Source organism: Rousettus aegyptiacus, unplaced genomic scaffold (assembly GCF_014176215.1).
Source record: "Rousettus aegyptiacus isolate mRouAeg1 unplaced genomic scaffold, mRouAeg1.p scaffold_m13_p_18, whole genome shotgun sequence".
Classification (NCBI taxonomy): domain Eukaryota; kingdom Metazoa; phylum Chordata; class Mammalia; order Chiroptera; family Pteropodidae; genus Rousettus; species Rousettus aegyptiacus.
Window position 1 is genome coordinate 16,682,174 of NW_023416293.1, and position 14,329 is coordinate 16,696,502.

General features: G+C 53.4%; 1 protein-coding gene, 1 long non-coding RNA gene and 1 pseudogene across 6 annotated transcripts in view; 1 reads left to right on the forward strand and 2 right to left on the reverse strand.

The window, feature by feature from the left end:
- Positions 1–322: 322 nt before the first annotated feature.
- LOC107520034 lies at positions 323–7,640 on the reverse strand. 5 transcript variants are annotated; one of them, XR_004955462.1, is made up of 4 exons: positions 7,282–7,640; positions 6,911–7,138; positions 1,048–1,291; positions 323–553 (listed from the first exon to the last, which is right to left on the reverse strand). It is a non-coding gene; the product is annotated as an uncharacterized LOC107520034 (long non-coding RNA). The 5 variants fall into 5 exon arrangements; XR_004955461.1 differs by having other exon boundaries at positions 6,881–7,639; XR_004955460.1 differs by having other exon boundaries at positions 1,048–1,295; positions 6,881–7,639.
- A 242-nt stretch (positions 7,641–7,882) lies between these two features.
- MAP3K21 (mitogen-activated protein kinase kinase kinase 21) overlaps positions 7,883–14,329 on the forward strand; it is a 45,380-nt gene continuing 38,933 nt past the window's right edge. Inside the window, exon 1 of the mRNA XM_036235339.1 lies at positions 7,883–8,921. Coding sequence (XP_036091232.1) covers positions 8,138–8,921 — 784 coding nt within the window. The 5' untranslated portion in view covers positions 7,883–8,137. The remainder of the gene's footprint in view (positions 8,922–14,329) is intronic.
- On the reverse strand, positions 12,674–12,790 carry LOC118613442 (annotated as a pseudogene).

Genomic DNA, 14,329 nt, shown 5'->3' on the forward strand with positions numbered 1-14,329 from the left:
CCATCATTTTCATGGAGTGAATGAGACAAAACAGCATTATAGAGCAAATTTGGGGAGACTAAAAGTCAACTGTGACCCACGAGTTCAGTAAGTACACATTCCGATCAAGAGTGCTGATTTACTGTATGTTCTATCATGTAACTAGCCATCTGCTGGCACTTAATAAAAAACTAAACACAGCAAATATAGTCACTACAATCTTAGGAGGCTGCCTTGCTCTATTTTTTTAAATCATCTTTTGTCCTCTGTCTTCTACTTAGTATTTCTAGCAGGTTATAAACAATTAGTCATTACATTTGAAAACAGGCCAACACATTAGAAATAAAATAGAACCAATTTTATTAGGACAAAACATACAAAAATGGCAGCTCAGAGTGGAAGGGCTACCCTCCTATCTCAGGTCCAAGGTCGCGAGCTTTGCAGCTTTATTCCAGAAGGCGTATCTTCAAGGCTTTAAACATGACCTCGGCTTTCTGAAAACACTCAGGTTTTTACATTGTTGCATTATTCAGTGAAGTAGCTCCTTGTCCATCTGAGCGGCACTGTCTGTAATCTGCAACATTAAGCAAAGCTCCAGTCTTGTCCACTGATTAAGGTTACAGAAATTCTAAAATCACGATTACTCTGTCTAAAGCTGAAAGTCAGGTGAAACTTTGAGAATAAACAGTAACTTGTCACATACACTGAATTCAAAGCTTCGACACTTATAATACATGCCAATAAATGTCAATTTATTGTTGCCATATCATTGTTATTATTCGTTTAACCCCATATCTTTAAACTCACAAAAAAGGAGGCCAGACAACCCGTTTTAAGAGGAAAAGGCTAATTTACAATTTCAACGTGTTCAAAAAGTACTTCAAGCTATTTTTTACTCCCACCGCCTTCATTCAGAGAGACTCAACTACAATATTACAGTCGTGAACTGGCCTTCCTGAGAAGGTGAAAGTTAAAGTGAACTCGCTTGTGGTATTATTCACTTAATCCTTCTCCGGATAATCACTTGTCCAGTTTTTTCTCCCCTCCGACGTGTTGCTCAGACCTTACCTGCTCGACAAGGCCACCCCGTCCTGCCAGTGAACACCTGCCACGCTTCTGCTCCCTCCGCCGTCGACCCCATTCCTGATGCCGTCTTGCTCGCCTTATTATCTTTATACGGCGGTCATCAAATCCTAATGTACCATGTGATCCGCTTATGTGCTCTATTTCCCTTCTGCTGCCGCTGAAACACATGCTTCGCGATGACAGAGAACTTCGTTTCGTTCACTTTTACATCCCGAATACTAGATTCCTGCCTGACGCACAAAGAAACAGAGGTTGATCAATACACCGGTTCTTTCCAAGCATTCTGTCCTGTCTCTATTGCAGACTAGCTCTATTGTTACTTGGTTTAATTACAGCATGGTTCATGATGAATAAATAACAAGAATTCCGGTGACAATACAGATCGAAGTTCTAATTCAGCACATGCTTGTGTGATTTGGTTTAGAGATGCAATCTGCCCAAACGTCCTAGAATTACCATTGCAATGTTTAATTCTGACTCCCCTGTGAAAACTTGTTAGTTTGGTTGGCCGATGAAATGATCTTTGGTTAAGTAAGATATGCCAAATAAAAGCCAAGAACAACAACAACAAAAAAGATAAATATGCTTTCTGTTGAATTTTCTATTCTAATGGGTCCTCTACAAACAGGAACTAATATTAAAACAGTAAGAGTTAACATTGATCAAGAGTCGACACACACATCATTTCCCAAATGTAATCCGGGGTTAAGTATTGACAGCTGGCATTTCGAAAGTTCTGGTATGTCAGTCAACATGCGTTTTGTCTTAAAACGTCTGGTACAGAACCCGATGGGAACAATTCCATTGAACCGGTAACAATCTCCCTAACGGTCTGCGCTTTACACTGAGAAGTATGGAAGTCTGAGGAACATAACTAAAAATTCTGGGAAATGCTTTTTATCCCAAAGATTTGTTCGGTTATGTGAGAATTCGCACACATGGTTCCTGAGGGAATATTTTTCCTCAACCCCCTCATCACGTCTCCAGGATGTCCCGTCTCTCGCATCCAGACACCTCGGCCTACCTTTAAACTCATTTCCAGTCTGGCTTCCTTTCTCAGCTCTTCCCAAGACAATGTCCCTTCCCGTAGCTGAGTCGCCTCAACGGCCCGTGAACACTGTAATCTGCGTCCTTTCTTCTTCATCACTCATGACCTGGTCCTCACCCCCCACGTCCCCGCCCCCGCCAGCCCTGAAAGTCCCACTCGAGTGCCCGTTTATCTGTTAAACCATCTCACACTGAGGGCGACCAGCCATCCCGGGGTTTTAGCACCGGACGGCTTGTGTCTGGGACCTGGGACAGTAAGTCCTATCTCATACAACCTCCCTTCTCACTCTGCCCCACTATCCTGCGGCCGCTCCGCTGCCCCTTACATTCCACGAGCCCCTCCCTCGCGTGGCTACTCCCTCGTGTCCATTAGTCTTGACTCCATTGGGTCCTCAAGGTCGGTCAAGGGCAGCTCTGCATTAATTTCACCATCCGAGCTTCCTCGCCGTGAACGACTCCTGCCACTGCACACCTGAAGCTGCGAGATCTACACCGAATCGAGGGGCAGCTTGCCACTCTCCTCTGCGGTCACGGTCACGGCTGCCCCTGCGGCGGGGTTGGACCAGCCACGAAAGGGACCATGCGCGACTGGGACCCCTTCCGAAGAGAAACGGGAAGTGAAAAGCGGCCGCGTCAGCACTGCCGCCTCAGCTCATCTTCCTCAGGCCCGAGGAGAAGCCCAGAGAGGAAGCCAGAGCTTCGGGTTGACGGGAGGGTGCGATTCCGTTTGGCAGGCGAGCTGCCGTTACGAACCCTGCGCTCGAATGTCCCAGCTTTGTATGTATTGGCCAGTAATGTGACAGGGCCTTGAGCAAAGGGTTTTATGCCACGTTTGAAAAAAAAAGCCTTACCAGAGCAGGTTTTTTTTTTAAAAATCCCCCCTTTAGCCTCGGACAATTCTAAACATACAGATAAGTTGACCGGGATTGTTTCACATTTGTGCAGCTCTGCCTGGCTGCACCGGAGACAGCCGCATTCTCTTACACGGTTCTGCGTCCGACTTGTTGCAAGACGTCGCGCTGGTTTAAATACAGAGAGAACCTCCGGCCTCGCACGGAGGGGCGGTGGGAAAAGGCAAAGTACGTTTTTAAATTTATTTGGAGAGAATTGTAGACTTACACGCAGTTGTAAGAAATAAGACGGAGAGATCCTGTGTACCCCTCGCCCAGCTTTCCCCGATGGTAGCGCCTTCCGTAACTGCAGGACGACATCGCGACCGGAAAATCCACAGTGATAGAAGCCGGCGAACGGATTTGAGTTCCGCCGGTTTTGGCGTGCGCTCGCGTGCGCGTGTTCAGGTCTGCGCCACTTTATCGCATGTGCGCACCGTGTGACCGGCGCCCCGTCCAGACACAGGCAGCCCATTAGGTCTCTCGTGCTGCACGTTGGTAATGGGGGCCACTTTCCACTCCCCTCCACCTCTCCACCTGGGGACACCACTCACCTCTTCTAGGGCAGAATTTTTAATAGCCTTTTTAGGTAATGGTGGATATTCTTTGACACTATTCCAACATTTGACAAGTGGTGGTCTTTTAAAGACTAGTTGCGAAGTAGAATCAGAAACCATTATCAATGAACTGTTCATAATGCATTTGGAATGGTCTTTTATCCATTCACGATTCCGTGATACCAAAAAGACACTGGTCTTTGGAAAATATTGGTTCGTCGAGCTCATAGATCTTCCAAGTGTTGGCCTAGTCCATTAAAAAGTATCAGGAAATCACACTTGTTAATATCACCACCAAGTATCAGGAAAGTCTTTAAGTGTTTGGGAAGTTGTCGAACTCATAAAAGCAGCTGTAAGTGTCTCCAAATCCTGATTTTTGCTCTGAAGCGAAAATGTATCATTGGCAACAAACACCACCTGTGGTTTTACATGAAATGATACAGTGTCACCGTGTTTTCGAGAACATGCCTTTCAGGTATCTGAAACCGTCTGCCAGCAGTTCTTTCAAGTAAGCGTGGTGTCACGTGAAAACAAGGGAGTCAGTCAGCATTCCGCTCAAAACCCACTGCAGAACTTTCTCTAAAACAGGCGTCCCCCTGGGGGACACAGCGGGAGAGCCCGACATGTATTCCACACTTTGTCATGCAAAGTATTAAACGCCTGTACTCAAGGGTCAGGGTTTAATTATAATAACTTTTACTGCTTTGTCAAGGGCATCCTGAAAGGAACTTGACATTGTCTTCCTTTCACTGCAAGTGCATGCGACGTGAATAGCAACTACGGTACGATTCGGTGCCACTGCCCTGACTTGCTGTCCTAACCATTGTTTTCACACCATCAGTGCAAATGTCAACAGAGTCGAAACGAGTAAACTACATTTTAGCACGATTATGAAATAGTTGTGCGAAGCCCTGGAAGGTCTCAGGGTCTCCTGGGGCCCACAGAGGCCAGCTGGCGAATGCCGAGCTGAGCCACCAGGGGCCGTGGTAATTCACAAGATGCCCAGAGTGACGGTGACCGTAGGGGCTGACTCTCCTTGCAGAGCCGACAGGGACAGATCCACCCTTGATTTTTAAGGAGAGCCATTCCGTGCCGTTCTCCCTCACACTGACCCATTCCCCTCTTCGTCCGATTCTTCTAAATTTCTTCCCTTGGTTCTTATTTTTATCAACTTCTATTTACGTATTCGGCAGAGACAGAGTCAGCCTTAGCCAGTTCTTCTCGGTACCCTCTTCGTGGTGGAATGTGCTGAGCTGGCCAAGTGGGCGTGGTTAGAGCACACGCCTCTGCACCTCTGTGTAAGGCATGGCACCCAGGCCACCTCCCCAAGTGTAAGATCTCGAGGTTAAAAAGACACAGAAGTAACGAGTGATGAATTTTAGGGTAAGCACACCCAGGCGGACGCCCTGCCTGGACCGTTTCCAGCTCAGAGGTCCCAAATGACAGAAAGGTCCCAGGGGATCACACTGCTTGAGGCTCAAGGAGGGTTACGGGATGAGTCTCTGAACCGTGGCATGGAGACTTGTCACCACTAGGGACCCCCGCTCAGGACCAGCAGTGTGGGTGAAGTGAGGTCTACGGTTTAGCTCTGCAGACTGGTTCCTCTAACACTGCCGAGGCCGCATCCCGGCAGGCGACCCGCAGTCCTTGAAGGGCACGAGGACCCTGCCAGGGTGGATGGACCTGTCGCCCGGCTGCACAAGGGCCTTCGCACTCGAAGGCACACGCTGGGTCCCTCTGCTCTCTCCATGGCCCGGAACAGACTCTTTAGTGCGTGACATCGGCTGGGGGAAGAATTTCCAGAACTTAGTTCCCTCTGGCCTGTCCCGCTAAGCTCCCGACTCGCTGACATGCCGGCTAGATAACCAGGTGACCCGAGGCATCCCAAATCCAACGCGCCGAAAAGTAACCTTGTCCCTGAAACCATCTCCCAGGTCATTTAGCATCATTATCAGCCACCAAGTCGCCTAAGAGAAAAACCCAAGTGGGGTGATCGAGAGCCCTCTGCAAACCCTCATCCACGACTCTAAGCTCCATAAAGCGAGGAAGCCAAACCTGACCCTCTCAGGTGGCATCGGACCTTGTTTGGCTCCAAACTTAACTTGAAGACGTGAGGCTGTATGTGGTCTTTCTCACACTTGGTGAGGATATTTTTATATTTGGGTGCAGAAACATGAAGGTGTTTGATTACGGGGCACTGCCCCACACCCAACGGGAAGCGTTAATAGTCATACGTGCACCATGTTACTAAAAGCCCCCGAGTTCTAAATTCCGGGACTTCTCTGGACCCCTGAGTCTGGAGAAGGGGCTGCCATCGCGCCTTCGGCGACCGAGTCCTGTGACCTCCCGGGCATACCGTCTCCAGCCCGTCTCGTTGTTTTCCGGTGCCAGCGGCAGAGGCTCTAGCTTCCCTAATCCCTCTTTCATGCTCACCTTGCCCTAGTCAAGCCCACTACCTCCATGTTCGCTAACACCGTCTCTCTGCAGTTTAAGTCCCAAACTGGAACACTGCTCTGCGAACAGCCGGGCGGCCCCGCCGCGGGCTGGTCTTCCACGTCACCTGCTGCAGCCCCCGGGGTTCTGCCCTGTGCCCGCGCCCGCTGCGCCACCTCCATGTTTGCATTTATGTCGACTCATTTCGTACTTAATTCATTTGCCTACGAACCTTATTTTCATTGCTGCAAATGGAAAACCCATCGACAGACGGCAACATAAACGTAAACACTAGAAAAACACGACGACGAGAAACTATTTCTGAAGGGGCCGCCCGGAGACCTGCTCGCTCTGTTGAAAGGTGATATTACTAAGAGTTAATATTTATTACAAACCTACGATGCGTGAAGCGCCTTCTCCGGCCTTCACATCCACTAACTCGCTGAGTTTTCCCAACCACCTCCCGAGGTTCCTACGTTGCAGGTGAGGAAACTGAGACACAGGGAAGTGAAGTAACTTGTTCAGGGTCCCACGCGCATAAACAGCATGATTGAAAGGACTGAAAGGAACTAAAAAGTCAATACGTTTTTCACTACGTGAGTCAATGTTCTCATGTGCCATAACCTCATGAGGCCAAAACAGTCCCCACCTGCAGGTAGTGAAGGACCCGGACGCCAGGAAACCGGCCCCGCAGGACACTCTCGTGTCCTCGGAAATTCTATAGTCGGCTCTCCCGGCCCGTGTGGCCTCAGCTCCTGCCGCAGGAGCTTCTCACCCTCAGCGGTGCCCTGGGCCGCCATTTATTCGTATCCGTGGGCTTTGCTCACACGGCCTGGGGTGTCACACCGCCTGGGGTGTCCTCCCCCTGACCCTGCACCCCAGCCACACCTTTGGCTCCAGTGATGCACCAGGACCCACCGGGCGGCCGCAGGCATCATGAATTCTCCTTCGCCTGAGCCCAGGACACGTGGCTTATTCTTCTGCCGTGGAACTATATTCTCTGATCCTTTTCCACAGCAGGGGCTCTGTAACCTCCGGCCCCCAGCAGGGCGTCTGACTCCGGGCGTCTTCCGACACTTCGGTCATCGAGAGGAGATGGCGCGTCTGGGCGACCGAGGCTTGTTGTGTTTGTGGCAGAACCAGGACCTGGGGAAGGATGGAGGGAGAATGGACGGAGATGGGGAGGCCCAGGGAAGGCCGGTGCGCGAAGGGTCGGCCTCCCGTGCGCGCTCTCGCGCCGCCCTCGCCTGTCCTGCAGTGCGCAGGGCCGATGCCTCCGGACCGCAAACCTGGCTTCCCTGGGGACAGGCAGCCTTTCCCACTTGCGACAAACGCGGGCTTGGGCCACGAGGAGGGAGCGTCAGGGCTGGACCTGCGGCTCCCCGCGCGCTCCTGTGCCGGTCGGCCCCGGGCTGCGCGGCCCGCAGACGGGTCTGGAACCCGCTGGGACGCGCTCGGCTGCCGGCTCTGGCGGAGCAGCGACGCGCCGGGGCCACGACCCGCCTTGGCGACACGGCCCGCAGCGCGGGGTCGTCCACGCCCGCCGCCACCGCTCTGTCCAGGAGCGCGGCCTCTGCTCCGGGCCACGTGGGCGCAGCGCTTCGCAGTCCAGTCCAGGCGCCCGCGGCCGCGGCCGGAGCCCAGAGCGGGCGTGGCCAGCCCGGCGCGGCGGGTGCCGGGGCATCGGGGCGGGTCCCGGGGCATCGGGGCGGGTCCCGGGGCATCGGGGCGGGTCCGGCGGGCGTGGCCGGCCCGACGCTGCGGGTCCGGGACAGCGGGGCGGGTCCCGGGGCATCGGGGCGGGTCCGGCGGGCGTGGCCGGCCCGGCGCGCGGGGCGGGCCCGGGACAGCGGGGCGGCCCCCGAGGGGCGGGCCCGGGAGGCGGCCCGGCCGAGCGGGCGGCAGGTCGGCCGCAGGCCCCGCGCGCCACCATGGAGCGACAGCGCCCGCGGGCGCTGGGACCGCTGCAGCAGCAGAGGCGGCCGAAGAGGAGCGGGGGCTGAGGCCGTCCTCTCCGGGTCGTGGGCCCGCGGCCCCCGCCGTCCCCGAGCCCGATCCCTCCTCCCTGCCGCCCCGGGGCGCGGCGGCGACCCAGCTGGACCATGCGCGCCCGCGGCCGCCGCGGAGGCTGAGCCCGCCGCCCCCATGGCCCTGCCGGGCGCCGAGGGCGCGGCCGACCGGCCGGTGTCGCCGGCGCCGGGCGCCCCCGCCGGCTCCGCGTCGTCGTCGTCCGCCTCGTCCGGCGGCTCGGCCTCGGCGGGCGCGGGGCTCTGGGCCGCGCTGTACGACTACGAGGCGCGCGGCGAGGACGAGCTGAGCCTGCGGCGCGGCCAGCTGGTGGAGGTGCTGTCCCAGGACGCCGCCGTGTCCGGCGACGAGGGCTGGTGGGCCGGCCAGGTGCAGCGGCGCCTGGGCGTCTTCCCCGCCAACTACGTGGCGCCGTGCGGCGCGCCCGCGCGCCCGCCGCCGCCGCGGCCCGGCTCGCCCGTGCACGTCGACTTCGAGCGGCTGGAGCTCAAGGAGCTCATCGGCGCCGGCGGCTTCGGGCAGGTGTACCGCGCCACCTGGCAGGGCCAGGAGGTGGCGGTGAAGGCGGCGCGCGGGGACCCGGAGCAGGACGCGGCGGCGGCGGCCGAGAGCGTGCGGCGCGAGGCGCGGCTCTTCGCCATGCTGCGGCACCCCAACATCCTGGAGCTGCGCGGCGTGTGCCTGCGGCCGCCGCACCTCTGCCTGGTGCTGGAGTTCGCGCGCGGCGGAGCGCTGAACCGCGCGCTGGCCGCCGCCGGCGCCGCGCCGGACCCGCGCCGCGCGCGCCGCATCCCCCCGCGCGTGCTGGTCAACTGGGCGGTGCAGATCGCGCGCGGCATGCTCTACCTGCACGAGGAGGCGGTCGTGCCCATCCTGCACCGGGACCTCAAGTCCAGCAACGGTGAGTGGGGCGCGCGCGGAGCGGGGGCTGTGGGGGCGCGGCCGCGCCCCGCGCCGGTGCCGGGTAGGAGGAGGCGGGGCCCCGCTGGGGCGCCGCGGCCCCGCCGCTCCGGCTCCCGGACCTCCGGCTCCTGGCTTTGGGGCAGGTGACACACTTACCTGGACTTGCTTGCGGGCCCCTTTTTAAAAAAGGCGCATCGGACTTGCTTGCAGACTGAACAGTTGTAGCCTATCCGGGTCTTCTGGAAAGTTCACGGTGCTGTCTGGCCTTTGGGTCCGACGGCTGGTGCGTTTGGGTAGAACGTGCAGCCAGAGGCCGCCCTCGGAGTCTGCGGAACCCACGGCCCCCCGGCCTGGGGGCCTTCGTGAACCCCCGCTTTCCTTCGGCTTCACGGCTGCTTGCCGGGTCGCTCTTCTTGCACCTGGACTATGGCTTCGTGGCGTTTCCAGTCTCCCGGTTCAGGTGTCTCCGCACGTGCAGCGTGGTGGCGTTACTCGTTGCGAGGCCGGAGTGCTGACGCGGAGTCTGCAGGCTGGGGACACCAGTTCCCCCGTTGCGCATATTTGGGCCAATTAAGAACGAGTCCACTGTCCTCGCACAGGTACCCGAAATCCGGAACACCTGGCCTGCGTCGTTTTCTTTGTTTAGAAATCAGGGTAGGTTTTCCAGATGTCTAAAAAACTGACAGTTGCGCTAAACACAAATTCTATTATGTTTCGCCGTGTAAAAGAATTGCTGTTTAAAGTTGCTTCTTGAATATGGGAAATCAGTATTCTTAGACAGAGATGGTACGGCAGATTAAAGGACGCAGTCAGAACTGGCCTTGGCCTGGCGGCTGCATGTCCCTCAACCTTGTAAAACCTGCTGGGACAGGAGCTAACGCAACCGGAAACGTCCTCCTCCTCCTCCAAGTCTGCAGACGGCAGAGTGACAAGAAGTGATACGCATTTGTTGGATGTTTGTGTAGATTCTTTGCCTATTCAGAACCCTTCAGCCCTGAAACTTGCTTGAAAATGAGGAATTTGGCATTTTGATTATGGGAATTATAAGTAATTTGAGTGTTGGTAACCACCTGTAAGCATCAAATACTTTTCTTTGGGGGTTTATTTTATGACACCCACTAACCCCTCCTCTTATAATTCCGATTGCAACTGCTTAAGTGACAGAAATTCTAAGAAAATACGACACAGAGAAGTGGCAATGATAGTGTGTGGTGGAGTTCGGAAAGAGGCCCCGCGAAAGACTCCAGAATTCTTTACTTTTGGACCGCGTGTGGTAAAGACACAGCACAAGCTCGGACGTACTTCGAACCTGACACAGTTTTCGCTGCCCGTTGGTGCCTGTTTCCTAAAATATGCATTTGCTGAAAGAAACGTTTGACCAACTGCCATGGAATAAGGCCTGCGTGTCCTCTCCACACGGCCCATAGCCCTCGCCCCGTGATGTCCCGAGAGCCGGTGTCCACCCCGGGTTTTTGCCGCATCTCGAGGGCAGCAGGAGGAGGCCGTGGTGCTCCCTCCGCCTCTTAGTGGCCTCTTAGTGGCCTCTTAGTGGTCGGTCAGTTGCCTCTTAGTGGTCGCCTCTTAGTGGTCGGTCTGTCGTTGGTCGCAGGAGTTGTGCAAGGCAGCCGGGGCATCCTGCAGACGCCCTCTGCTGCAGATTACCAGCGCGCCACGATTTGGCTTGGACTGCTCTTTAGACCCCAAAGTTTGTTTTGTTGGGGTGTAATAATACTTGGGGCCCATGGAAGCTGTCCACAAGCTTACATGTGTTTGCTAGTGTTTGTGGAAGCATAGAAAAGGAGATTAATCCGTGTTCTGATAATTTTTATACAAATTAAAAACTTTTTAAAAGCCTAGGCTATTAAATAGTAAAAAAAAAAAATCACATGACCTTGGAATAGTAACTATGGTTAGTTTTCATTGACACTGGAACAACTTGTACCTGGTAGATATCATGTAATCGAAGGTGATTATATGCTGCAACTTAGTTTTTGAAAGACTTCACCCTGGAAATAAATTGCCAAACTTCCTGGAGCATTTTAATTTCTATAATTGTCAGGCAGCGGGAGCCTTTGTTTTAAATTGTTGCACTTTTGGCTAGGTCACTAGCATAGCCAAATATTTGTTACAATATGACCATTACTATAGTTTTTAAATTACTATGGCATGAACATTTTGAATAGGGCCTAAAATGAGCAAATCACAGCGCCCAACACATTGCTTATCCTGGCTCTCTGGCGTTACTGATTCGAGGAATGAATAAATGCAGATACTTTAGAATTCTCTTATGATAGGTGAAGCCTGGACTTCGTGTTCTGTTACAGTATGTTTTGTTTGACTTTATTGGTTATTTGCTAATGGTGGCAGTGAGTTAATGATAATGTAAACAAGGTTTTAAAAATCAATATTGAATTTTGTTTTCATTCTGTAGTCTACTCAGGTAACAAAGAGCCAGTATGCGACTACTTGGAACCAAGGTAGTGGAAATTATTGTTTAAAACAAATATTTAAATTTGTCAAAGGAAGATATGGCTCTTGATAGATTTTCTTTCCTCCTTTCTCATCGGTCTTTTTCCTATCGGTGGGCCAAACATCTTTGTCCCTTTTCTAGCAGAGAGAAAAAGATTGATAATTGAGCCAAATCAGCAAGTTTTAAGCATCATTTATGTCGTTTAAATACGCTAGGCCCTTTCACTCCCAGGCACAGTCCAACCCAAATCGGGACACAGACTAAGTAGAAAATGGTTTGCTGAATCTGTCTACGCAACAACTGGGAGCCCGTGCCATGCAGCTCCTAGTCGTCGTGAGCGTGGCCAGTTTTATGTGTGTTCAGAGAACAAAGATAAATCACTGTGAGCTGGAACTCGCTTATTCAACGTATTCTAAGTGCCCACCCTGGACCAGTCACTGCTGGGCGGCGGGGACACAGCGGCAAACCAGATGACAATATCCTCATTGGGATTGGGCTTAGTCTAACAAGAAACGTAGATGGCAGTCATGCAGTGGCATCAGCAAGTGCCATCAAGAAAGTAAAGCATGGGGAGAGGCAGAAAGCGGTGGATGCAGGATGCGGGGCGCTTTGGGGACAGGGGTGGTCAGTCTAGGGAAGCCGCTCTGAAGTTACAGGAGAGTGGGCAAGGCAGGGGCGGAGTCAAGCAAAGATCCTGGCAAAGGGAAAATGCACCTGGGGAGAGGCTGGAGACTGAGGTGGAGAGCGCCGTGGGGGAGGGCGGGGTGCACCTCCCCTGCGGGGGGCTGAGGTCCACCTGGGGGCCACCTGTGGGTTCCCCGGGTGCCGTCCCCAGGAGCCCTGAGCATTTTGTGCAGAGGAGCTGTGCGATCCGGTTTCTGTGTTTACCAGGTTACTCTGGTTACAACAGAGTGCCGACCGGTCCGGTCGTGGCCGGCGGGAAGGCCCCGGGGCCGCCTGGGCCCCTGTGGCACCGGCCTGGGGAGGGCAGCGGAAGTGGATTTGAGGAAGTTACCAGAAAGACGAGGATAAAAACTAGTTTGACACGTGAATGGCTGAGGATGGTCCGAATTATTAGAGTTTCGTCTAAGCGTGTTGTTTATTTTGGAGTAGTTCAAGATTGAAAGAAGATTACGTGGCATAATTTACAGGCCCCTCCTTTTTTTTTAGTTATTGCCTTCTGCGTTCCACTGTTTTTTTTTTTTTTTTAGGCGAGGCAACCCTTGGTTGACCTCACAGACTGCAAGGACCTTGACAGCTTACGATCCCCTTATTTTTTACTCCTACAGCACCAGATTCTTAGGCGGTCTCCCATCCAAGTACTAACCAGGCCCGACCCTGCTTAGCTTCGGAGATCAGACGGGATCCAGCTTGTTCAGGATGGTGTGGTGGTAGACGTTTTGTTTTGTTTTTTGTTTTGTTTTGTTTTGTTTTAAGTAGAAAATAAACATTCCATGAGAAACTGAGCCACAAAGTTCGGTAGCTGTTTACTTTTTTCCTTTATATCTCAATGATTAAGCAACTTCTTATCTGGATTTTTTTTAGCCTTCTGGGAATAATTATTAGCTGTATTACCTGTGCAGCAGCTACAACCTATAAATAGACATAGGTTATTTATTATGAAATGCCATTTAGAGCTCTAACTAAAAAAAAAACTACAAAAGGAATCTAAATTTTATTAGCTTTTCTCATTAATGCAATGTAAATAAAGGGACTATTTGAGAAAATCATAACAAATGTAACTGCCAAGGTGCTTAAAAGCTTATAGGCGATTTAGAGGAGCTGCTGCTGATGCCGTGATCAGTTAAGAGACAGTGTTGTCTCCGGCCCTGTCTGCCCTTCTACCCCGACGCTTCCCGCCTCAGCCACGCCCTGCTCCCAGGGGCTCGGGGACCTCAGCCCAGACACCCCAGTGCTGACAGCACCAATCTGCTTCTGGGCCACAATCAGCTAAAGGACAGATTTTTTTTTTTTAGAAGAGCAGCAGTCACAAACGGTCACCACACCTGCCGTTGTCATGCTTGTGTATTAAAAAATAAATGGGCCACTTGTCACTTTTAGGGGTGGTCATGGAGTTCTGGATTGTGCAGACTTACTCGTCAGTGTAAGCACACGTCTGGCCATCGCTGTAGTCGCTGTCAAGTGTGTCAGCACGGCGGAGGGAAGAGGGGAGGGCAAGTGTACCCCACCCATTTCGGGGGGCCATTGGCGAGCCCTGCGTCCTCCCACGAGCACTTTCCGAGAACAGTGCGGGGACTGGAAGTCCCTCAGCCCTGTGTGACCTATGAGCCGTGTGACCTTGAGCAAGGTCTGTAACCTCATCGAACCTGAGTTTCTTGGTTTCTGACGCTGTCGACTGAAGCCTTGCTTGGAGGTGGGCAGAAATCCCGAACCAAAAAATCAATTTCATGTTTCTTTAACCCTTCAAAAGGAGTTGGGCAAATACTGGCGGAACAACCCAGGGCTTTTGTAGGGAGCAGTGAGCAGCCGAGCGTGTCTGGGATGGAAGGTGGACAAGGGGTTCCGCGGGAAGGAGCAGACACGCGGACGTGCGGGGCGGGGGCGGGGGCCCTGAACGCCGAGCGAGGCCGCGGCGACTGAGGGCGGGGGCGGCCGCGACGTCTCGGAGCGGGGAAGTGGTCTGAGCCGCCGGAAGATCCACATCTGCAATGAAAAACCACGGGCGTGGGGTCCTTCGTGGGGCGATTCTCCTGTCACAGACGATCGGGAAGGAAGTACAAGAATACAAAATACTTCCGCATTGGTTTGACGCAAATCGTTTATCATTTATGACCCAGCCTAGCTTTTATAATCACTATGTACTTAGTGAGTTAATTTAGGGCACTTTCTCCCCAGGGTTCACCAGAGTTAGGAAATAATGATGCTGTGCCTGGCTGATGGCTTTACTCCGGACGTCAGCAGGACTGTCCTCCAAC